Raw genomic sequence first — 26,067 nt, forward strand, 5'->3', positions numbered from 1 at the left:
CACACAGGCTGCTATGCCTCGGTTTAGAGAACTTGGGGAAATGTGAGCATAAAGGCAATGTAATGGATCTTTTATTCAAAGGAAGTTAATTTCACAGGTTTCTAAAAACTCTGTTCTTGCTTTTTCCCCCGTGTGCCCCAGTTGTCTCTTCCCACACAAGTCCCGTCTCCTGCCCAGGCGGTCCTAACTCGCCTGTGGAGGTGCTGGGGAAGCCATGCAGACCCCAGCCCAGCACCAACAGCACTCAGTGAGGTTGACAAAACGCCAGGCATGGCGAGAGTCACACACCACAGTGCAGCTTTATGAAGACAGCCTTTGACCACTGTGATAGCTTAGCAGACAGGCATGAAACCAGGCTAAAATCTGATACAAAAGCATCTCAACCGCTTGCACTGTGTGCCTGAATCAGCTGCCTTTTCTTCGTATGCTTAAATCTTGCTGGGTATTTTGAAATAGAGGCTGCATAAAAGTTCTCCAGTGACAAGGCCATGTATGATGGTGCTCCCTACGCTGGCTGTGTTCACAGTCGTGAATTCAACACAAAACTGTACTCGTCGTCTTCAGAGGGCTCTCTGCCTTGTTCCTGGCTCTTGCCATCTCACAGGTGTTTGCTTTTCCAGCAGGCATAGTCGCCTGTCTCCACTGGCTTGATCGTTTCCCTGTCCTCTGTGTGGTCATGGCTGTTAGGAAGTGTCTTCCTCTACCAGCCAGGTTAGCTTTTGGAAAGCTCTACCTCAGCCTCCTCAGCCCTTCCCGCATAACTCCTTTCAGTCATTATGCTTATTTAATCCTCCCTTTGGACTTCTTTCTCATCCATAGCAGGGAAGTGTGACAGACAAGTAAATCTTCAGCTGTCGTCACTTCTCCCCTGGCGAGAAGAAGGACTGACAACCTGGCCTTTTCCCACGGCTGAGCAAACTAGAACCCATGGGCTACACGTTTGCCAGTAAATTAAACCACTAATCTGTTGCACTTAACTGTTACAACAGGTCTAAGCATACTTTCTGCCAGGGCAAATTCACATTCTACTAAATATTACTGATTTATACACATCATTGGTTGATTAGCACGTTCTGTTCTTGTAAGGGTATGTTTTACCTCTCCGTTGCATACTTTCCAACAGGGATGATCTGTCTCAACTCACTGATCAAAAACTGATCACAACCTGCAAAAGGCAAACCCTGCTGTGGTTAAAGTCAGCAAAGTGCAGTGCCATGCAGCTTGCTGCGTTTGTGTAAGTCACTCCAACGCCCAGCATCAATCAAGAGGTGAAAGTTGCTGACGAAGGCCACCTTTCATAAACATTTCCTCATCCCACCACTTTCTCAGCCCTTTCTTTGTCCTCTGGGAAACAAGTAGCCTTTTTGGTTTGCTCCCAAATTCTCCCAAAAAGTATGGGCCTAACAAAGTCACACCTTCCCTTTGGAGAACATCGCAGCCCCCATCACCTTCTGGTGGCCAAAACAGTCAAAAAGTTATGAAGCCTCATCCTTCTATTATTCACAGGGCAGACCATACAGAGGTCTCAGAGCATCCCCTCTGCACAACCCTGTCATGTCCTGCAGCAACAGTCACATAGAGCCCAAACTCCTCATGGATGACAGCAGGTACAGCGAAGCAGTGCTAACCACTCTTCAGCCAAGGCTATTCAGTACTCCATCATGAATCACACACAAAACGCAAGCCAATTCAAAGCATGTAAGCATGTCTTCAGCATTTAGAAAAAATGGGCATGAGACACCAGGTACAGAAAAATTCCCTGTCTTGGAAAAGGGGGATATTTGTGAATGCTACTCCAGAAAATTGCCTCTAAAACATAAAGAAAGATGTCGAAAGAAAAGGCAAAGGCTTCTTTAGGCTTTTGTTTGATTATGTATCAGTGTGACCCACCAAGTTAGCTCTACATCTAACCGGTTGTATAACCTTGGGAGGGTCTCTGAAGCTCTGAATTTCAGTTCCCAGCCACATTCAGCCATCACTTGGTGTTTTCCAAGGAACTCCATCTCCATGGAAACACAGGGGAGAAAGCCTGAGTCGTGTTCTCTGTAACATTGTCAACGATTAACGTTTAAAGGCAATAGTATGATACAAACAAGACAATTTGATTAAATCATATAGTTACGGTTGCCTCCAGAGGGGAGTGACTTCTTCTTATCCTTTAAAGATTATATGATAAGAACAGTCAGTTTCTTCCACCCTTTTAGTCTTTGTAACCAAAAATTGTTTTCACTTTATTCTACTGGATACACATTTAAAATTTTTAGCAATAACTGTTAGGCCTTGAATCTCATTGCTTTTGCAGTCAGGAATGAGTCTTGATCAGAGAACATTGGTTTACGCAATGCTACATTTTCACAGTGTGCAGGCTTGCGTGTAGATTTAAAAATGTATGTATTGGGTGAGAAATAGCAGCATAAGAGGTTTTCAAGTTTCTCAGGCTAATAAAGACCAATTTTTAAATTAATTTAAATGCCAAATTCAACATCTCCAGCAAGCTGGAGGTTGTTCCATTGGAGGCAGAGAGATTCCAGCTCCTGAACACTTCCAGCAGGGCTTCTGAACAAAAGGCACCCTGTTGGGAAGACTGCAGAGAGACTGTGTATGATCAGAGGAAAGCTGGATTGAATGTGCACTGATCAGATGCACCTAGCAACTCTCAGCAGCTCATTAATCCCTTTGTAACTCCGGCCTATATCACTGTGATCATGGCTTTTTATTGCAAAGTGAAAAAACTGAACATCTAAAACTATTTTAAGCATGTTTTTGAATGGTGGATATCTTGAAAAAATGACAATCAACTGTTTGGTTGAAAATTTTAATTGTTTTAAACAGTGGGGGACAAAAACAATAGGTGGAAGGCTGTGGCTAAAATTCGTGGAAAAGGGGAACAAAAATAAATCTGAGTCTTGAATCTGCAAAGGCTGTTCCCTAGAAAATTTTCACTGTTTTGGAGATGGCCTTGCCCACACAGACCTGTTTGAGAGAATGCTTCCGGGCAATGGCCACAGTCAAAGCAAATTCCACATTTTTCCAGTTGTTTTTTGGTGGGTTTTTTTGCAGCAGTAGTGTTGGAAGTATGCACTCAGTGACAGCACCGTAGTCAAGACAAAACACAAGCAACTAGTTCTCTCTTTCTGATCTATAACACATGTTAACTAATCCACTTTTTAATTGACCAGTAAACCAGCAGCTAACTATCTAACGGCCTGTCCTACCTTCATGACAAACTGTTTCTGTAGCTTTGGTTTCATGATTTAGCTAACAACATGTGGAGGCTGAGCAGCACTTTTTCCTTCCAGATCCTTACAGAAATATAAGGTATTTCACTATGACTATCCGGTTAAATAAAAAGAGTCTTTTGAGTTCAAAAATCCCAACAGCACCATTGTTGCCATGCTCCAGCTGCACAACAGTGTGCATGTGTTTTTTTGGCAGTGAGTCCAAAGTGTAGGTACAGAGATCTGAAACACAACAGGAAGGTTTAGGTCTGAAGTTATTTTCATAAGGGCTGATGCCTTTGTTGATGATTTGCATTTCACCTCTACACAATTGGGGTGGTGAATAAACTATCTGTTCTACTCTCTGTGTCAAACACTATTTACTCACTTGCTAATAGACTTATTCCTCCTAACAAAGCCTCTCATACTGTCGTTTTAGAACTTGCAGCAACACCTCCTCTGCCTGCAATGTATCAGCGCCATAACAATGCACTGTTAGCAAGTTTTGTACTTTGTTGGCTAGAGGTCTATGTAAGTCCTGCTCTGCTTCTCACACCCATTGCCTACTAATTCCTTTGTGAGCATGATGTTTACTGAAACAGAATAAAATCTATCTCAGCTACTGGCAGAAAGGGACACTTACCAGCTAATAACAAGAAATATTTTCCTTACAAACTTTACATATTTTAATGTATTTGCTAGCCAACTCCCCCACCTCAGAGATTATCTACCTCGCTCATTGGAAAGATATGGCCTGTCTATAAAACAATACTGATTTCTAGGTGTCTGCCTTATCATAAAAAGACCAATCCTTATTTTATTACATTCTGAAAATGTATTTTAAGAGGTAGAGCAGCAGACTATATCTCTGAAGTTCACATACATGGTTAATATATTCAGGGTTCATACAGTAAAAGTCCTGGTGAAAGAAGACACAATACATGGATTTTGTAATTTAATAGATACCTCCTGTTCCACAAGAGACTCTAAATTCATCGGCTATATTATAACACATCATTCTCATTTTAATTTAGTACCAAATCTTGGTTCGATGGGTCATCACTAGCCTCTACTAGCTTATGCAAATCATACACGTTCATTGTAAACAACTTCAATAAAACATCCTTTCTACTATAATGCCATTTCAGCAGATGGTTTTAAAAAAAAAAGAGAAACATTTGTCTGTTTTAAAAATACAGATGAATTGAAAAGATGTAGTCAATGACCCAATGGGAGAGTGTGGAGTCATATCAAGACTCTTCAGAGCACTGCCCGGTGACAGCACAAGAGGCAATGGGCACAAATGGAAATATAAGAAATTCCACTTAAACATAAATAAAAATAATTTACTGTGAGAGTGGTAAAACATTGGCATAGGTTTCCCAGAGGGGTTGTAGCAGATATTGGAGATATTCAAACCTGACTGGACATGGCCTTGAGCAACATGCTGTGGCTGACCCTTCTGGGAGCTAGGGTGGAGGTTGGACTGTACCATCTCCAGATGTCCCTTCCAACCTCAGCCCTTCTGGGATTCAGTGACTGTGTGACGCTTGAGTGTGCTGGATAGACACTCATTTTCAACTCTTTATACTAATAAAACTATAAAACTATTATATGCACCATGTTCCAGGTCCTGTGTGACTGCAGGTCCTTGGTTGAGATCTTCTGTCCCTTGCTGCAGGCTCAGCTGGAGGAAGAGTGTTTCCCTGAGCTGTGGTTGCTGCAGACAGGGTAGCTCTGAGGCTGGTCACAGTCACAGGCTGCTGTGGGAGAGGCAGTACTCAATCTAGGTGACTTCAAGGAAACCATTTCATATCCAGGAAAGCAAAGAGAAACTTCTCAGGAAGGTTAGTTACGCCACAGGTACCTGCTGCAGGGTTTCTTGCAACTGCTCTCATGCATTTTATAAGGTGATTAATCCACGCAGGATGCCGAACTAGAGTTACACCTGTTTGCCGCAGCATGATGGTAGCCCTAGTCTATGCACCTGATCCCAAGATATGCCCAGTGCTAACCGCACATTCACTAAGCACGTCTCCATCAGAGGTGCTGCTGGTGTTCAACAGCACCAGAGAACGGGTGGGTCACTAGTTGTCACGGTCATAAGAGCAGAAAAAAATAAATTTAAGGTTTTTGCATCTATTTCTGCACAAGTATTGTGAACTGTCAGGCTAGGCTGTCAAGATCACTAAGTAGCTAATCTCCCTATTTATTCAGAGAAGAAAAAGTAATGCCGTTTCCCTCTCTGCCAATACAGCTCTTGGCAACCTGCTGGAAAGTATTTTATACTTTTTTTTTTTTTAAACGCCCACCCCGTGTTTAGACAGGGAAAATTTCAGTGAACACAGAGTATGTTTCAGCATTTTGTCCTGTATAGAAACTAATATAGCATAACTAGAAAAGAATGCTAAAAAAATTCTAACAATGACAATCTAAAACTATTAAAATTGTATTGTTCATATGCTCAGTATTAGAATATTCCAAGCCATCTTAGTTGCTCTTTGTCTATTCTGTTGTTTAAACACTCTTAGGAGCAGGTAGTCTCTGTTTGTCACAGGAACAATCTTTTTGATGCCCTCAATAGAAAAATTAAACAGTTTGGCCATCCCTCAACCCTTTATGTCAGTACCCTGCAGTGCTCCATCATGAAATTGTTTCCTGTTAGCATGGGCCTCAATTCTGCAACTGACATATGCTAACATTATGGTCTCTGAGTGAATCCACTGAACTCAACAGGAGTAGTCAGGCTTTGTGAAGTTAAGCACACACAGACTTGCTTGCAGGGTAAACGTTGTATCTGAGATGACAGAGGGAAAGCTAAAGCATTTTATAGGCCAGCTTTTAACCATAATAGCTCAACAAAAATAGGAAAAAGAGTCTTTATGTATTTTAGATATCAAAAGGAATCCATTGTTTGCTATTCCAACTAAGTAAAAAATTACTCTTACACCTTTTTATTTAAATATTCTTGTTATGAGTCTTGACTGTACAATTGTCTAACCAGCCAGCTAGTTTAACTCTGAATTTATGAAGCCCATATCACACTTTTTAATGTTTTGGTGGTTTTTTTAACGATAATATTTTTCCTCCTTGCAACTTTGAAATGGATTAAAGAAGCAGAAAGAAACAATTTGGTCTTCCAAGAACCAAACTAGCTGCAAGGAGTGAGAAAACGTGCCTCAGCTTATTGGCAGCTGCATTCATAGTTATCTGAAGTTGAGCCTCAGCACAGAGTCAGGATGCAGGGCCACATCGTCAGCTTCTGGGGCTGCAGTTAGCTCTGAGCCATCTGTCCACCGGGGACAGCAATTACAGCAAGGTCATTTCTCCCCATTTTCTGTCCATAGTCCTGGGCTTGCAACGCCAAGGAGCAGCTCGACACAACCCTGAACAAGGCAAAGGCTTGAGGTGAGTGTGTCCTACGCTTTCCTGAAAGCGAGATGGACTGTATATACCCACAGGCTTTTGATCAATAAGGTCACATTTTATTACAGCCTCAGATAAAAAAACCTTTTAAATAGAAACACCCAAATGGACTGCATGAGGTGAACAAAGTGGAGGTGCTTGGACGCAAACACCATGTTTTCTTGGTGGAAGAGGGTGACTCAGAAAAATATGTATTTTTTCCTGAAGCCTTGGCTGCTAATCCAGCAACTGAGAGCATTGAAGAAACCCCATAAAATCTCCTCTGGATCCCTAGGAAACTCTCTTCCTTCAGCATCGCAGAGGCTTTGTGTTAGGTCTGCTCCAACTGGAAAAAAGCTCCTGTATTTCTCAAGGTGCTGCAGTCACCACTCATGCTACCAATGCCTCCATCCCTGCCTCCTGGGCTGCACACCCAGAGTATCTCCCACAGGCTTTTTACTGGAGCAGATCTCTCTGCATCCCACAGTGCCCACCCCGCTGCGATGCTGCAGCCAGGAGGACACGAGCAGATGGGTTTCCTGGCAGCTGCCAAGTCACACCTTGAAAAAAACTTCCACTTTTGTGTAGAAAACCGAGCAAACCAAATGTCCATCATAAGAAGACTGGCAAAAAGGCACCTGCAAAAAAACCCATAAGGTGAGGAAAGACAGACTTACCTACTCTGTGCCTAAAGGGGTGGTATTTTCATTTGGGTGGGAGGTGGGGAGAAGAGAACTCTTTCTTTCGACTCAAATCGGTTTGCTTAAAATGCACAGTAGCTCATAAACGCCAACACAAACCCCCCGTTTAGAGAGATGGTGTTTGGATGGTGGTGAGCGGCGCGAGATGGCCCCTGCGAGAGCGCCTGCATGCACCCAAATGTTCCAGAACCCCGTGCGCAGGGTCACCAATGAAAGGCATGTTTCAGCTAAACAGAAGAGGGCATACATCAGCACTGATGGCTAACCCTTTTAAAGCTAACAAAACACTAGCTAACACAACACATCGGATCTTACCTTATGACATGAGTATTTTCAGGTTTTTTTGCAAAGTTAACCAGAAACAGCTAGATACAGGCCTGTGCCAAACAGGGCTGCAAAGAGCTAATAGCCGCCAGCCATGTGAAAAAGGGGCTAAAGCTCTGCTATTCAGGTAGAGCGAGACAAAGGCAGATCCTCTGCAGGATTATCGGGCCATGGGATAGAGCTCCTGGACCCTATTCAATGGCAATATGTAAGCAAATGTCATCAAAAGCTTTTCACCTCCCTTCCTCCTAATGTCTTCCAAATTCGCTACTCTCCCCGCTCCTGTACGGGCTGGGGCGGTGGGCCTAGGAGGAGTTTACACAGGAACCGGCTGAAAGAGCAAAGGCAAAGGCGAAGGAAAGCAAGGGCTAAATTGGCATGGAAATGAAAGCTGGACCGCTATCCTGTGTGCCCAGGGAAGCCTCCCCCAAGCCACTGACCTCCTCGCACCCAGTGGCTTCCCACACCCTGACCCAGGCCACTCCAGCCGGCCATTCGCCCCAGAAGAACATCTGCGTGGCCCAAGTCCCTTCACAGCGATCCCCAGGCTTTACGCTACTGTTTCCAGTATTTGTAAGACAATAGGTTTCCATTTTTGGAATGGAAAACAAAGCCTGTTGCCTTCAAGATAAAAAGTCCAACCTGCATCTTTCTTTTGCTCAGTACCTCTCCATACTTGTAGGGATGATGAGGAGCAGGACAACATTTTGAGTCTGCCACCAGCAGCTCCCCAAACTTGTCTGCTTCCTATCAGCACTCTTTAGCTAAAGAGTAACCCTCTGCCTGAAAGAACTATTGTCCCTCACAGCTATATAAAAAGCCGGCTCACTTGTGTTTACCTTGTGGCAAGTACCCCCTAGTTCTGTTAGTCCTGGGAGATGACATCTCTGTAAATAGTTTAACCCCTTCTCAAGCCAATTAACAACATGAAGGAGATGATGACAAGTTTTCACAGCCGGTCTCACAAGGCAGCCTGATGTCTCGTTGACCAGCACAGTGCATGCAGTGGCTCCAGGAGAAGGTGCCAGGAGACCTGAGGAGGCTCTGCTGTGACGCCTGTTGCATCCTTCCACAAATCCCCTGATATTAAATATTTTTGCTCCCTCACAAACCTGGTGTTGGGCTGAAATCTGACGAGAGATGTTGAAATCTCATGGAAAGAGCTGCAGATTTGTAAGATTTTAATTTGTATTTGTGACTCTGGTTTATATAAATATATAACACAATTAAGTAACACAGTCAACCATAAAATTTACCTCTGAATCAGAGCACAGGCTATGACCCAAAAATGCTGCACAGTGATTACAAAATATCTAATGAACTTCATCTAATACACAAGAATCAAGTAATTTACTAAATGTCTGATAAAATAAGAGCAGGATTAGGAAAGGTCCTGGCAGAAATTCCAGTGGCTTTGCCTCCTTCACAGCTCCCCATCGCTTCAGAGATAAAGATTATGGTTTCTAGGGTAACTAGACACACACACACAAAAAAAAGGACACATTGTCTAATTCGGCTTCCTGAGACTGTCAGAGTATTATGGGGCCAGAAGCATAGCCTAAACATGATTATGAGAGAAATTTGCAATTTATTTAACCACTTGTTTTAATTCACAGTCATGCCTCACATACATTTTTAATTTTAAGGGTAATTCTCATATTTCAATGTACAGTTTCTGACAAATACTGACACTTTAAAATTCACAGACCATTATTAAAGACACATAGGGGACAGATGGTCCTGTTGTGTATGTGCATATGTTACCACTGAGGGAGTTTGTACTTTGCTTCTTGCCACACCCCCACATAAATATAAAGATTTTAATAAACATATAATTTTCCTATGATATTTATGCTTCTGCATAGTTTATGTGCATCCACATGCACAGATGATAGACCAGATTACCATTTCAGATCACAGCCTTTCACACTGTGGAGGGGAGTAAATTATGCATGTCTTACAGAGGCGTAAGGGCCAGAAGCAGTGATATGCTGGTAAAGCTGGGGACTAGTGATCCTTTCAAACAAAAGAGACTTAACTTTGTCTTATTTGGTATTTGCTAGCCAAGGGTATAGGCACACATAGGTGTTCCCACGTGGACACTTGAGCTGTCTCTTTGTGACACAGCTCTGCTGCATTTTCTTTTTTTGGAAACCAGGAGAAGACAGCACGCTGCTGCTGCTGCTGCAAAGTCCACAGGTCGCTGCCACCTCCTACCTTCAGGCACACTAACCGCTCTTCCCCCATGTGGGCTCTCCTGCCCTCTTTTCCCCGCACTTCCAAAGCTTCGTGTCACGGCATCTGAAGGAGCAGCATGCCTCCACATCTTCAGGACCCGTCTTTTCCATTTACCAAGGTCTGGGTGACTCGGAGACAGCATTCCTTCCTCTGCCTTCAACAGGATTTATGTCACTAACGCTGGCCCAGACAACTTCCACCCAGTTATCCAGGACCTAAATATGATGTTACTCAGACGTCCCAGCTGGGGCAATGGCAATACATTAAACCACGCTCAGCAATGTTCCCAGGCAGCGGAAGGCGATCATCAGTTCTGCTAAATTGTTTGAGTGGCCCCGGCAGGTTTCTGGCCCATGCAAACTTGCGCTCCGCTGGAGTGTTCCCAGGTGGGGTTCAGGAGCCAGAGCATTCCCGTGACCACCCCAAGCAGCTTGCATGTGGTCACCCTGTCTTACCAGGACGAGGGGATGCTCACGGCTCTTCTGTGCCAGCTGCCCTCTGTGACAGGGACCGTTCCCAGGCATGCCCAATTTACTAGTATAGACAGAGCCTTTGAGACTTTCCCAGGTCAGGGCTGATCACCCAGGTATGCTTGATGGAGCCATACTCAGTGCTAATAAGCAGATTCTTTTCTAGTAATTCAAGTTATTTGCTATTCATACTTACTGTGAATAGAGCCAATGCCTTGCAGGTGTCTGTTTTGCAGATTATCAGCTGTTTTAAATCTAAATGTAATTATCTATTTTAAATTCTCGCCATAAACATCAGACCTCCAGTATGAGGAGTCTTCCACATTCAGAGCCCAAGCAAGAGTTTGAATCCATGACAAAGTCCCCCAGTAAGTAACTGGATACCCTAAAATGACACCAGTGAGTCACTCTACAGCAGTCTGTTCATACCCAGTGCTGCAGTAAGGATCCCAGGCCCTGGTGAAGTCCCAATGAAAAAAAACCAAAACACCCAGGTTACTACTGTCCAGCAAAGAGCAAGCAAAGGGCACTGTAACTGATTTAACCTTATCCTGTTCTGTGGGAAGGCTGATTTCTTCCAGTATCCTTTGTATGTCAAGATTCTCTGCGATAAGTGTCTCACTCCCCCAGCCAAGACCGATTGCAAAGGCCTCAAACACAGGTTAACTGAGCGGTGGCGAGGCCTGCAAGTCACTTACTTAATACTGTGGCCCTGACTCTTTAGGGGAAATAAAACACCCCAAGAAACCTGTGACTTTCAGGAGGCAGCTGCAGGAATTTTAATAGGTAGATTAGGAGATTTCAGGCAACTTAATTCTTGCAGAAAGCAACACTTCCTGCTACTGCCTTGCCTCTCTCTCTCTCTCTCTGCTAAGCAAGCGCTACGATTTCATTTCCAGGGCCAGGAACCCAGGTGCTCAGTTACACAAGTCACATTGTACAGGCTAGTAACAGCAACCAAAGCATCAGCATCCTCGCCACACTGTCCTGACACCTCTGCACACCTCCTTCTCTTTTACCCTCCCCTTCAGCGCTGTATAGGCAAAGGGATGAGAAGACAGGTACCAAAACAACCGAGCAAGGAAGGCAGGAAGGAAGGAAGGCCCTGTTCCCTTGCTCCAAAGCAACGGATGCACACTTAAGGAAAATCCTCTTTTTTCCTTGAGGAAAAGGCAGGAGAGCAGGTCAGTACTTAGCAGACCCAAGCAACTGAACCTGTAGGGTGTGCGCATGAATGCCCCTGCACGATGTTATTTTAGACTTGGACAGTGGTCAGCAACACCTTAAGGCCAGAGAGGTGCTAAGCCAACATAGAAAATCAATAGCATTAAAAAACAAAAAACCAAACCAACCACCCTGTATACACATGAAAAATGTAAATACGCTTAAAAGATCAAAGAGTTTGGCTATATGTGTGAATTATATAGAACAACTGGAATGTTTTACACACAGCCAGCATTTTTTGCCTTGAGATTAGGAAGGATTCGAGATGCTTAATTCCACTTCCAAGTCGTATCAGGCACTAGCTAAACTGTACTGCAAGCATCAACAAACTTGCATTTCCTGTTCTTAAACGTTTTGAGGCTCTCCAGTTTTAACTGCTGAACTTTGAGATAGAGATCATAGTAACAGCAGCAGAACAGAACAAAGGAAAGGGAAGTGCAACTGAAGCAGAAGCTTAAACCAAAGCAGTAAACTGCATGTTGTCAGTGTGCTTTTATTAAGAGGACATGAAAAGGACATTATAAGGGATTCAAAGCATTTGGGGGTGGGAATGAAGGGGAGGAAGAAATGACGTTGAAATAAACACTCCATGGAGAGAAAATCTCTAATAATTTATTGACCTTCAGTTTCACATTGTGAAAAAAAAAAATGCAAGTCTTACAAAACCTTAAGATGTAGTAGCAAACAAAAAGACACAACATAGACAATTTTACTTCTTCACTTGCACAGTTTTCTTTTAACACACGAACCACATCGTCAATAGCCAGGAAAGGGAACATTATTCTGCTCTAATCACTCTTATTCAGACAGGTGTCAGACCTAGAGAAAAGGGGCTGCACAATTATACCAGAAGAGGAAGGCTGTCCTTTGTTATATGTTTCTACAGCAACCAGCCTGCAAAATAAGAGGAACCTTCCCGTCTTATGCCAGGGTTTTTGTGTGCACTCCGCTGTGAACTGCATTTGCTTCAAAGTGTGGGGTGTTTAGCAGGACTGGAATGGTCAAGTAGCTAGCCAGGATTCCCACATCAATTCAAAGAGCAAGAGCCTAGCGTATTCCCCGCAGAGCCAGAGGCCCACCCTGACTTCAGCTTCCTTCAGCCTACACACAGGAATTAATCGAGGACTTGAAAGCAGACCACAACTTTGGAAAACAGCTGCAGAAAATTCATCCCACTTTCGGAAGTTGCATGGCACTACAAAACAGATTTCATAAGCTAAGTGGTTATATGCAACGCGGCTTCACGGCTGGACTCTCATCAGCTTGACGGAGAAAAGAGGTCTCGAACCTATATGCCCTTATTCAAACAAGGGGGCCCCCGGCAACCCAGTTCTTCGTTTCCTCGTGCAGCCACTATCGCCTGGGGAGAGGACATGCAAAGCGCTGGAAGTCTGATTTTATGGCTCCCTTCCCCTCACGCCCCCAGGAGTGATCCACAAGATGAAAAGCAACAGCAGTTCAAGGCTGTTTGCTTCAACAGGGCAACCTGTGCAAGTGCACGGATATAGAAAGGAGCCCTACCCTACCTAAGATATTTTCCTATTGCTTAAAAGGCATCTAAGAGAAAAGAATCAATGCTGGGAGGGGGCAGGGGGGAAGGCTATGGGTTTAAACACTTTTTCAATCTATCATTTCAAGAATACAGTTTAACCAGAGGAACTGTAACTGTTCACATCTAGCTGGGCCTCACCCTTTAAAAAACTGCTAACGTCTTTGCTAATTCATCAATGTTCTCTCAGTATTCACAGAACTCCAAATACTCTATTTCTGAAATGTACAGGTCTACTCCAAACAGCAAGTCAAATGTAAGGCAGCACAGAGAAACTTCCAGTGACCAGTGTAAACACTTCTAGATGACAAAGCTTTCACAAATACAGCTACATCACTGTCACACAGAGAAAGGCAAGCATCACCAATGTGACTATTTTTGTTTTGCATGCACGCATGCAGCTGTTTACTTATACGTCAGCACACACCAACCATGTATCTGAATGCGCCAGTTAAGCTGGGCTCCAGAAACATTTAGGAAAAAAACACAATACGATACATGCTTCATGACAGGATCTGGCAAAGAAAGCACCTGTGAAACATAAGCTTCTGAAATCCAGAAGAAAAAGAGTAGCTTCATCTCTGTCTCAAGACCAGACTGGTAAGAAACAAATTTATTTAAAAAAATCAAAGTTTGGTTTCGCAGGATTGTATCTGATGCTTCTGAGTGACCAAGTGTTTAAAGACACACCTAGCTAAGCAAAATAAAAGGCAGCAGAGTTTGAGGGCTATTTTTAAGATTAAGAGGTCTGCAATTAATTTTATATCCCCATAAGAATTTTGCCAGAGCACTTGGGTCTTTGACATCTGGCCACTCAGATGATCATCTGAAATCCAGATGGATGAGGCAATCCAGTCAGTGCAAAACTACTACTCCCCTTCTTCCTTTTTATTTTTTTTTTAATTTTATTTTAAGACTTCATCACTAACCTATCTCGAGGTTTTTTGTTTTTATTCTTGAATCACCATACTCCACTCACTCAGCTCAAGGTGGCTACATCGTACGTACCCCTCCTCCAACCCAATAAATAAATAAATAACTTTGGACAATGACTTCATCTGGGCTTGGTATCCAGAAGCTCTTCCACAGTATTTGTGTTGCAATCAGGAAGCTGCACAAAGAAAGAGCTGCATGAGATTTTGGCTATTTCCAGATTAGAAATTGAAAGGCATGACCAACAAATGAAATGTAGCAAGGACACCATCTACAAGACACACCACATGCAACCTGGGGAGCTGGTGGCCTGAGAAAGTGACCTCCATGGCTTCTTCCTTTAGTACGTGTGTAATTTAAGATCCTACCTTGTAATCCTTCCATTTCCGACCGGGAAGCCACCCCTCCCTCCCACCTCCAACTGTTACCCAACAGTCTTCTTTCTTTGTGCAGCAGAGCAAGTCAGCGATCACAAAATGTGCAAAACATACAACAATTCACGCAAGCCCTCGCAACATGAAGACAATTGCAGGCATTGTTTCAGCATGCAAGCACTGAAAAATAAATAACTACATCTACAACAAATAACATAACAGGAATGGGACAGTTTGAATCACTTATAAATACAGGGAGGAAAGGGAACAAGGAGCATTTGGGGGATGCCATTTGTTCCCCACTGTTGCAGAAACATTCCACCACTGGGCTGTTCCTTATCAAGCGGAAGGTGACTCCCGATGCACAGGGCAATGCAAGGCGGGATCTAAGAGATGCTGTGGGCACTGCCCACAGGCAAGCAGAGTTCCGCAGCAATACCGCTGTATCTTCATTCACAGCGGCACCTCGCTGCTCCAGATCTGGCCTGCTTCCCCTGCAGCTGGCGCTTCAAACCACCACAGAGAGAGATGACAACCATTTCAAATTTCACATACAAACAGCAGAGTCCACGGAAATCAAGTGCTGTGTGCTGCACAGCTCAGAGAAGTTCTGTCTCTTCTTTTTCTCCTTTGAAGGACTGATTAATATTGGCATTAATCCACAGTTACTAGCACAAGGACCAGATCATAGGTTCGTCCATTCATATTTAAACCACGTGCTGAAGCACTGAAGACAGTTATTTTTCCTCCCATTCCTTCATGTCTAGGTTAGATAATTTACAAGGTGCAGATGATTTTCTTCAAATGCAAGAGACGGTGAACGATTTTTCTTCATTAAAACCATTTCTCCAGATCTGAGGTTCCAATTCTCTTCTCCAAATAAAGCAGTAAACTAAAAGCATGGCAAGAAAAAAAAAAAAAAGGAAAAAAGGAGAAAAGACTTAAAGTGGTTTACTGAGACAATGTACCATAACATTTTTGTTAGATGTCAAAGAAAATCTCAAAGCTACACTCGGGATGCAATCCAATTGATCAGCTTCCTCACCCCCCCACCACCTCAGTGTTTCTGCGCCAACTACTGATAAATAAGCCAACCAATAACATAACAATTTGGGGTCAGATTCTGCCTTTATTATTCTACTACACTGACTCTGCAAACCATCCTCCTGACCCCAGAAAGACTGTTTAATCATTAGTCATTTGAAACCTAAATCAAACTGGACCAATACAGTTCAACGTGACAGGCTCTGCATCCTACATGTTTCGACATTTCTATGTTCCCCCAAAATCTTAAAGCTTTGTGGATTTGTTTTAAGTGAACATAACCTTGTGCAACTTCTTTTCCACAAAAGCCCACATATACACTCAGTGCAGAGTTTTTTCTATTCCCAGGCCAAGGCAAACCTGGTTGGAGTGAAGCAGAAGGGGAGGTGAAGGTGTCTCACCCCAGTTCACCATGAAGAATTCTGAATTGAATTTATTCACAATATAGAAAGGAACATATAATCCCCTTACTTAAAACATATCTGCCATTCATTAGAGCAGAAGTCTGCCTCATTTCTTTTCACACAGCAATGTACCATGTGTCAATAATTCCATCCAAGAGTCCTTTATAAAAATTGATTATTCAATGAGAAATTCAGCCTTTGGATGCTGAGATTGTGCTTTGCTTTTTCACTATGAAGCTGTATTAAAATGCCAGCTTCCAAACCATCAACAGCTTATCACAGTCATTTCTGACGGCACTGCTAGAATTTCAGGAGGCAAATCCTACATCATTACAATGCAAAAGGAGCTCCAGTGAACTCACAGTTCGTTTGAATATACCACATTTCTCTCAAGCTGTAATGTCTAAGAACAACAGGGAACGCTCACAGGAAACACCACAGCCTACATAACAGCCCAGAGCATCAAGCCATTTTGCAACTGTGGACTTGAAACACACCATCTTCACAATGTCTAAAAAAAGTGTTGATTAATATTTTCTAGACATTCTTCAGCGTAACGTGCTATTCTTCCCACTGAAACACACTACCAACACTGAAGCCAAAACAATGTTCCCTGTCACAGGATGACCTTGAAAAAATATTATAAACAATTCCGAAACAGAGGGGGAAACAAAAAAAATCCCCAACCTATTCAAAAGCCCTAAGTTTGAGGAACAGGACAAAGCAGACTGAAGTCTTCCTAAAAGCTGTAAGACCAGGGCCACACAGCGCCATGAAAACAGAGGGTAATCAGAAGTAATTTCCTTTTTGTCCCTCCCAACCACTGACAAAGCAGCAGGAGTCAGTAGGAAAAAAACCCTACTTGCTGGATGAGCACACAGCTTTGGAGAGATTTCAGTCTACGGCTGCGTTCAGCCAGTTATCTTCTGTGTTAGTTAAGCCAGTTATCTTGTGTGTTGGTGAAGCTAAAATAATGGCTTTTAACAAGATACTGCAGGGCAAAGGAAAGCTTTTTTGCACCGTTATATTCTGAGGACTCTTTTTCAAAATAAAGCACTCCCTCTCATGCAGTGTAAACTTCAGAACAATTAAGTCAATCTCAGAAGAATAAGTCAATATTTTTCTTGGCACAGACCTGAGTCCGGGCATTCAATACTGCTGCTCTGATAACACTGAGAACTGCTGAAAGTCAGTTAATAATAGAAATTAACTGAAGATGTCAAGACATTGTTCCCAGCTAGGGAGGAAGCTGCCGCACAGAAATCAGGGCTTCCATCTGCTGGCTGTTCGGGGGTGCGATTACTCCCAGCACCCAAGATCTGGTTAAGTCTCAAGGGTTTGCCCTGCTTTCCCAAGGGTAAATCCGGGAAAAACAAAGTGAGGAGCGGATGGAGGGCAGTGTCTCCCAAGACAACCACCCACCTGAGACAAGAGCAGCTGATGGCTCAACACAGCCCACTTTCACACTAGATTTCCAAACTGACCTGCTGCTTTGCACCGGCCCAGCCTCGTATTCTTTACTCAATCAAAGCTCCCAGCCAGCTGAAAGGCAACTACAACATGAATACTCAGTGTATCACAGAGAAAGGAATTTCATGACTACCCTGTGTTTCTAGGTATACACTTCTATCTACTCTGCTTCAAAGACATTTGGGTTTCATGTTTACTGCAAGAGTCAGGCAGATGTCTCCAGCTGCAAAGGACACCAGAAAAAAAAAAAAAAAAAAGTATGGTCTGTCCCAAACAGAAGAACCTAGTGAAATCTTTATACACAAGCTGTTCTTCCTATTTGCTGGAGAACCTCCATCAGTCTGGACTTCTAGGTAACTTAGATGCAAAGGCAGAGCTCTTTTAATTACTGCAACTGTTATTTATTTGCCTTGTTCATTCTAACTTGCCTGCCTTCATGATTAGGCTATACACTGTTCAAATCCAAAAAGAAACTACCAGTCACAGTGCCTGGATTATTTAGGATTAAGCATGCCACTATATTTGTTTGGTTGGCTGGTGGTAACTGTGATTCTGTACTAAAGTCTCAAGCAGGGAGTGGGGGAAAAGAGCAACAGAACACTAAGAGGAGTCTGCCAGATTTGTTGCAAAATACACAGATTAATAGTTCTGGAAAATGTCTGTGACTGATTTTAAGTGATGTAATTCTAGAAAAGATAAAAATAAGGAAAAAATAGTAATAGTTGAAGTAACAGTTAGTAGTTAGCATGAAAAAAACAAATTTGAAAAATAGCATGTGTAAGTACCCAGATTTGTTAGTGTTTTTTTTTTTCTCCCCTCCTCCTAAAAAAAATAAGAAATTCACAACAACCAAAACAAGAAAGGCCAAATTCAGACTTGCTTGCAAGAAGATACAATGCTGAAGTTGCACCCGGTAAGAGCTTCGCCCATTATGTATAATTAAATTGTTTTGGAACAGTGTGTGCTATAGACTGGTAATTATTTTAGCCAGCAATATTAATTATATGTCTCCCCAACACTGTATCTAGTCCAATATATATGACCATAACTATTTTGAAAAAGTCTGTATTTTAAAGTATATCAATGGAACAAACACAACCTTTGTCCATGCAGGTGCAACCATGCTGCCTAGATGAGATGGAAAATTAGGCCTGAAGTGCCTGTAAAACACCCTTCATAAGATAGCAGGTTTCCCCAAAGGCTGTCAGCATAGAGAAAGCATGCTGTCTGCCTGGAAATTCAAGTGAATTCACTATCAGGCTTCAGATCGGAATTTACAGTAGCTTTTGGGGGCCCTGTTACTGGATATACAGAGTAACTTGGCCTCTGTCATCAGGCACCGAACCCTTGTTTATCATGTATTTAGTATCTAAATGCAGAGTAGGATTCAATTTCCAAATTTTCTGCACTTCCACACAAGTAAAGAACTGAGCAAAAATAACACTTCCAACACCTAAATCACGCAGGAAAAGGCCCTGTGGCTGCAAGATATGTGGCAAATGACTTCCAGCATCTTGGCTTTGTCACAGACATGGTGCCTGGCTTACAACAGCCCATGAATATATGTGTCTCAGTTGCTCCACCTGTAAAATTGGATTGAATGTACTCACCCTCCTCAGAGCTGCTGCTGAAAAGCTTTGTGAAAAGCATTATTACAGTGGAATTCAAAGGTGCTGTTTCTTACCTGATAATTTGTAATTGCAACATACACCAGAATTATGAGGGAAGGTGTTTCCATGTGCTGACAAACGCCGTGGGAATTAACGAATAGGGCACAGTCGTTATGCTGTTCCACACATCTAACGTGGGATCGTAGCAGTCCAACGTTTTGCACCTCTGAATGCCAAAATAGCCTCCAACCACGTACAATTTGTTTCCAGATGCCACTGCGTGGCAGCTCATTCGCTTCGCTGTCACATCTCCCACCTTAGTCCACTGGTATGTCTCACTGTTGAATTTATAAGCAGAGCACGCAGAGAATTCGGTATCTCCGCCCATAATAAAAATCTGGTTACCCAGAACAGCTGCCGCTGTGTAGCGCCAGGGCTGGGGGCAGGTGGCTGGGACTGTCCATCTGTTTTCACACTGATCGTAGCACTGAACTTTGGGCAGCTTGTCATGGCTAACGCTGGTACCTCCAAAAGCAAACAGCTTAAGCTTTGCGCTGACTACAGCTGCATTGCTTACTCCCTCTCGCAGCGGGGCAACCATGGTCCATTTGTTGGTCACGGGGTCATATTGTTCTACTTGCTTTAAGGATACTGAAGGGGATGCTGGAAGGCAACCAGTTGCGGCGGTGTGTCCCCCTACTACATACAAACAGTGCTTAAGTTCAGCAGAGCCATGCCCAAACCTAGCTACCAGCATGGGAGCAGCCTTCGACCACTCCTCGTGAAGGGTGTCATACACCCACACATCTTTGGAGACTCCATTTTCTGACCCTCGTCCCCCGGTGATATACACTTTGCAGCCTATGGCACAAGCGCTGAACTCTTTCCGTGGACTCGGTATGTCGGCCTTTGGAATGATCTCCTTTGCCTTTTGGTCCACCAGGTACAGCTTGTCACACATAAAGGTCTGGCCACCCAAAAGAAAAAGTGAATGGCCAGTTTTACGGGGTCTGGCACACAAACTAGTGACCACTCCATCATTCTGCAAGATCTTTAACTTGCATCTTATCGATTCTTCTACAATCTCTTTGCTTTTCCTTTGCTTGGTGATAAGTTCTTCCATGGCCACGTTCTCCATAAGGTATATAGCTGGCAAGAGGGCCAGTCTCACCGTCTGCAATAGCTCGGGCAGATAGCAGTGACGCTTAGTCAGGTCATAGTTGACCCAGTTGATAGCTGATTCATACACCAGCCTTTCATCTTCAGTTTCTAATTCTTCACTGGAAAGGAGCTGCACTACCATGTCTTTTGGCAGCTGGAGGAAGTCTTCGCTTTTACTGATACTCTGGAAGTTGCTAAGGCACATCCTCCAAGAGAGTTCATACAGCTTGGTGCATTGGTGAGCATCTGACAGCAGCAGCATGCCAAGACAGTTGGTGGGATGAAGGTTTTTCTCCAGAAATTCTGCACAAGCATCCCGAATGTCCTGAAACTCCAGCATGTCACCAGCCTCCAGCAGCGACTCCGCGTTCTCCTCGTTGATGATAACCCTGGAGGAATACGCATAGTCCAGAAGAAGCTCCAAGACTTCTGGGTGAATCGAGTTATGAAAGTTGACTTCACTGTCCTGGCTCTCCTTCAGTCCTCCGCTGAACATTGCTTCGAAATAGCGGCTACAAGCAGCTAGAACGGCTCTGTGGCAGGGGAACGACCTGTTCCCAGCATGGAGAAGTACATCTGTGAAGAGACGCTGCTGACGCAGAAGGTTCAGGTGAGTAAGGACACTATCAGCATAGGATGACTTGTGGAACAAGTATATGTTTATGGAGCCAGTGCTGGCCCTAGATTTGCGATTTTCATGCATGCTGACTGACATTTTCTTTCACACCTATAAAAAAAAAAAAGATTAATGAGACAGTTAAATTCATTATTATTTTTTACATACCAAAAAGTGTATCTATTATTCACTATAAGATGGAAAAAAAAGCCTTAATTTATAGATGAGTGGACAGAGAATTGCATCTACCTTTGGCATGTGTTTATTTTTTTGTAATATGAGTTTCACAAATGACATACTCCAAATTCGTTGCCCAAGAGCAGGTTTATCTTGGGAAACCTGATCTCCAACTTTCATAGCAGTACAGTAAGCAAGTAAGTCGGAGGAGAAAGAAAAGGAACCGGGACTGATTTTCTCACCCTTCCCCAACCCAGACCAGCTGATTCATTACATATGTACACATGCACATGCTTGAAACATTCTCCTGTACTGAATCATAGCAGGAAGAGCTACCAGACAGAATACCTAAGGAATGTCAAAAGCTGCACAGGGAACAAAACCCTACTAATCCCATTAGGAAGCTTCCCTTTGGTATAATGATTCCATATGCAACAGCAGAGAATGAAAAAAGGGAACTTTAAAACAAAAACCTAGCAACAGTCATAAAATTACACTTGTGAAACCTTTAAAAAAATGTGACGTGTGAATTTTAGAGATTACATCTTGAACTCTGCCAGCGGCTGCCTGTTGCAGTGATAGAGCATAGACACAGGCAGAGTCAGCAAAAAAGCATGTTTTGACTATCAACTGAAGTCACCGAGGCATCGCCTCTGAAGCTACCTCAAGAGTCAGGTACTCAGAGCACAAGCCATTGGCTCATTTTGAGGTTTGGAGGAGACATAAAACACAAGACAGGTCCTATCCTAACAAACACGATGCGATTCAGTCCCTGTTTGTGGTGGTGAATGTTATGTTATCTGCCATGATACACAAGTCTATGTTCGACTACAGCAGCAAGTTTCCAGATTTAATTCAAGAGTCAAGCCAAACCTGTATGGAGTACAGGGAAAGAGAGGAATATTGGCAGCCATATAAAGTTAATGGCTAAAAAGCCACAGTGCAAGTAATAGGAGCTGAAGCATACAGAGCCCAGTGCAAGCTGTGGCTGTGACCGCTGCTGTAATAATCTCACTTCTCTCTCCCCAAACTGCAGAGGAAGCTTGGAGAAAGAAGAGAACTAAGCTTCCCTAATTAGCATGATATTCACATGCCCAGAGTCCCTTTTGCTGCTCCTTTAAATACGGAACAGGGCAAAAGCCTACCTGGGAAGCACCCAGAGCTCAAAGTCAGAGCATGACCTGGGGCCACTTGTGTAGGTTTTTAATGTGGATATACTTCCCTCTCTCACAGACTCAAACATTTTCATATTACTAAGCATGTTTAAGCAGTACAGAACTGTAAAACTCTATTCCCACATTTCATGCTTCACCATGACACAAGAGCTTTACAAGACAGAAAAAATTAAAAAAAGGCATTTTAAAATAAATATATATATATTTCTAGATTCCTATGACCAGAACCTTCAACAAAATCAAAACCCTGTATGATTAACCTGGGCAGCGGACTCAATTTCAGAACAACCAATTTGTCTACATGCAATATACAACACCTGCAGATTAACTACAGCACAGCAAATACCATCCTCCTTGCTACCTGTGCTAGCTAGCGTACAGGATAATTGATTCGTCACATCAAACAGCAAGCCTGTGATACACCTTTCCCTTCAGTCAAAGCAAAAAAGCCCCTCAAACAAACATCAATTAAGGAACAAAGAGACGCTTTACTGCAAAAGTACCAGAGACCATTTCCTTTAATCTGGAACATGACTTCCTGGTGAAACTTAACTGGGATTGAAAAGAAAAAAAACACTACAGCTCAATACACAATGCTCAATCCAAAATCCTCCAAAAGAGAGAGGAATCCTTCCCCTCAGAGCCGCAGGGCTGGGTAGCTGTCTCACTCTACTACAGAAAAGTTTGGAAAGTTATTTTACCAGTTATTAGACTGTTATTAGTTATTAATTAGGAAAGTTATTAGACCAACCTATTAAATGCACTAAGAACAGAAGAACATAAGGAGGCTGGTACATCTTCACAACACAAATCCTTTTACAGAGAAAATTAAGTTACCTTTAATGCAATTGCATTGCCTAGCAAATAAAGACTCAGACGGCATTCAAGGGTCCTGAGCACTAATCTCAGAATAAAATTACCCATTTAATCTATTGCCAAAAAGATTATACTGACCATATACAGGTTGAAACCTGCTGGAACTCAAGGATTACAAAAAGGGTCATGACTTGAAATACTAGTACATAAACAGTTTGGAGACACAGATGGGAAGGTGAACCCTTTACTGGCAAAGCACCATCATAATATACTATTGTGATGCAGTGCAAAGCATTCACTGGATCTCTACAGACTAGCCTTCCTCACATTGAGGACCCACTCCTGCAAGGTTTCCTTGCCAGGGAGAAGGACAGAAGCTAAACACCCACTCATCAGAGACAACAGAGTCACCAGGATATAAAGATGCTCATTGCCCCCCCTGCTCTCCATCCCAACTAAGTGAATGTGTAGACACCACAGTCTAGGCATTCCAGGATCTCCACAGAAACACAGTGCCTTTCCTTTCCCCCTATACATAGGGTGGGGGGAGTATACTGAAAACTTTCTTTTACCATGCACACAGAGTTCAGAAATAGGGCAGGTAAAGTCCACGTCAGAGGCTGCAAACGCAGGCATTCAGATCTTTCAGCAGGCTCTGTACCCCTGCGAGCGCCACTTGCTTAGCATCATCCAGAACGAGTCCATAACCACAACAAAATACAGACAAACATAAAAAACCCACCCTGCTATTATGAGCATGTTGGAGGCTAGTGAGCTACAGAACATATGCAGAGGGGAGGAACAGATCATTATGTGTTACTCGAGCCCACCCACATCCATAGTAATGAACACCACTGTAAAAAAAAAATAAAAAATTATAAGAGCCATTCTCAAACAGCTACTGAGTAAGGCACTCAGCGTTTCACCCCAGTAAAACAGCAGACTTGGTCTTTCAGTAAGCAGTGCCATTTCTTACAAAGCACTTGCAGATTTCACATATGCTGGTCTTTAACTGTTCCAGTAACATTGCTTTTATCACCACAATGTCATCTATTGAGAAGAATTCAAAGTATGCCAATTCACATTTAAGATAAGCTAACATATTTCCCCAAACAGAACAAAGATACATATCTATGCATCTCTTTTTCCTCCACTGTGGTTGCTGAGATGAGTTCACACATGGACTACTCAAAACACCCTTACAAGCAACCATCATAATTTACTAACAGGCAGTGTTTCTGTAAACATGTCCTTTTGCAGTTTCTGACAATTACCTCAGTCCAGAAACTTACAAGACCATTAAAATGTATAAATGACATCTCTGATTTCTCTATTTGGTGTTGGAAATTATGCAAGCCTCAAATACTTCAGCAGAGGTAATTTACAGTCAGTGAGCAAATGTTCATCTTGAATAATGAGTCAACTACCTTCAGGCATTTTTTCCTTAGAAATAACAATATTTGTATGTAAAAGACAAGAAGTGGTCAGTAAATTACAGATATAGATTTTATCTAGGAACAGAGGTTGAACCAAGACTTTGATTTATAATTACACTTCAACAGGCTACTTGTCACAGCAGCCCAGCAGTAAACACTACTTTAAGACTAAACAACAGACTCCCTGCCCTACTTCTTAACAGCTCTGCAGGACGCTGGTCTCAGCATAAGTCAAATGAAAAATTAAGTATTTTCAAATTAGTGACACATCCCTGATGTAGGCTCATTTTAATACGACTCCGTAATTACATGGTGGTGGTTGCGTTTTTGTTCAGAATCAGCAAGACATCTGAAGGAGAGGAAATCAACTAAACATCCCATCGATTTAACCAACACCGCTTTCAATCGCTAAATCTGCAGCGATACTATCAGTTTCGCAGAGCCAAATCCTTACTCTACCTAAAGTCCTCTAGCACAAACTCAGTGGCTTCCCAGGACCCGCTGCGAGATGGAAAGCAGGACAGGCTGCTCCTGCTAGGAATGCATTACCGCTCACCACATGCAGACAAAGAAACCCAACTCTAAATCCCCCCCGCCACACACAAGTTCATGCCATCATAACGCCTAAACAACTCCGTCTCTGAAAAGAAACTTGCTGGGTTGCTTCCCAACCTGGTAAAGAAACAGCACGACAAGTTAAAATGCGTTTCGTTTTCCTCTGTAGAGCGATAACCACGTGCAAAAACTTTCTGTGCTGGCGCAGGGAGAGCAGCTCCGGGAGCTGCCAGGGCTGCCCCACGCCGGCCCAGGGATGCTCCGACCCTCCCGTGGCCCCGAGGAGGAAGGTGAAGCCCACCGGCGCGGCTAGTAGCCTTCCTCACAGGGGCCGGCACTTCCTGAGGACGGCCGCGTATCGGAGACACCCCACAGCTACCGGCGATACCCACCCACCGGCCGTCCAGCCCGCAGAAAGTGCGATGGTCCCCGGCTCTCCGGCGGAGCCCGGCTCCAGGCAGAGCGGCCGCGCAGCGCTTCGTGGACGCGGACCTTGGCCGCGCTGCCCCGAGCATGCGGCACCCCCCGCACGGCAAAGCGGGGCCACCCCTCGCCGCCCGCCCGCCTCCCCACCACCGCCGCCGGGGCTGCAACAGGTCGGCGGGCACCGACTTACAGCGGCGGCTGCCGGGCGAGCGCGGACGGTCCCTCTGCCTCCCCGGGCGGCGCAGCGCCGCGCATGAGAGGGCAGCGCAGCTGCCGGCGCGGTTCGGCGCGGCTCGGCGCGGCGGTCCCCGCGGAGAGGCGGCCGGGCAGGCTGCGCTGTGCTGCGCCGGGCGGAGGTGGTGCCGCTGGCGGGAGGCGGGCCGCCGAGGGAGGGATGGAGGGCGGGCGGGAGGTAGGAAAGAGGGACGGAAGGAAGGGAAAAAGAGGGTGGTGGCGGCCGCTGCTGCTGCTGGCACCGCCGGCCGCAGCTCTGCCCTGCCGGCGGCGCGGAGAGGGGGTATATGGGCTGGGGGGGGAGGCGGGGGGAGGCTTTATGCAAAGCGGGTGAGTGACAGCTGGGGGAAGGAGGGAGGGAATGAGGGAGGGGAAGGACCGGGCGGTGCTCTCGCAGGGGGTGCAGTCCCGCCCGGCGGCGGGGAAGGGGCGGAGGTGGCCCCGCGCCGCCCCGACCGGGGCTGCAGGACGGCCTGCCCTGCCCGCCTGCCGCGCAGCTGGCGTCCC

At 44.2% G+C, this 26,067-nt stretch overlaps 1 protein-coding gene across 2 annotated transcripts; it reads right to left on the reverse strand.

Annotated features, from left to right (window-relative positions):
- Positions 1-12,170: 12,170 nt before the first annotated feature.
- On the reverse strand, positions 12,171-25,839 carry ENC1 (ectodermal-neural cortex 1). Of its 2 annotated transcripts, none has more exons than XM_063320218.1 (3): positions 25,517-25,839; positions 19,039-20,852; positions 12,171-15,328 (listed from the first exon to the last, which is right to left on the reverse strand). In XM_063320218.1, the coding sequence occupies exon 2, from the start codon at positions 20,838-20,840 to the stop codon at positions 19,071-19,073; it is 1,770 nt and encodes a 589-aa protein (XP_063176288.1). In that variant the 5' UTR covers positions 20,841-20,852; positions 25,517-25,839; the 3' UTR covers positions 12,171-15,328; positions 19,039-19,070. The 2 variants fall into 2 exon arrangements, with proteins under 2 accessions (XP_063176288.1, XP_063176289.1); XM_063320219.1 differs by lacking the exon at positions 25,517-25,839 and adding an exon at positions 25,293-25,433.
- Between the last annotated feature and the right edge of the window lie 228 nt (positions 25,840-26,067).

The sequence above is a fragment of the Chroicocephalus ridibundus genome, chromosome Z (genome assembly GCF_963924245.1).
Source record: "Chroicocephalus ridibundus chromosome Z, bChrRid1.1, whole genome shotgun sequence".
Classification (NCBI taxonomy): domain Eukaryota; kingdom Metazoa; phylum Chordata; class Aves; order Charadriiformes; family Laridae; genus Chroicocephalus; species Chroicocephalus ridibundus.

Coding starts and splice junctions, on each gene's coding strand:
- ENC1 (XM_063320218.1), bottom strand. CDS start 20,840: ATGTCAGTCAGCATGCATGAAAATCGCAAATCTAGGGCCAGCACTGGC.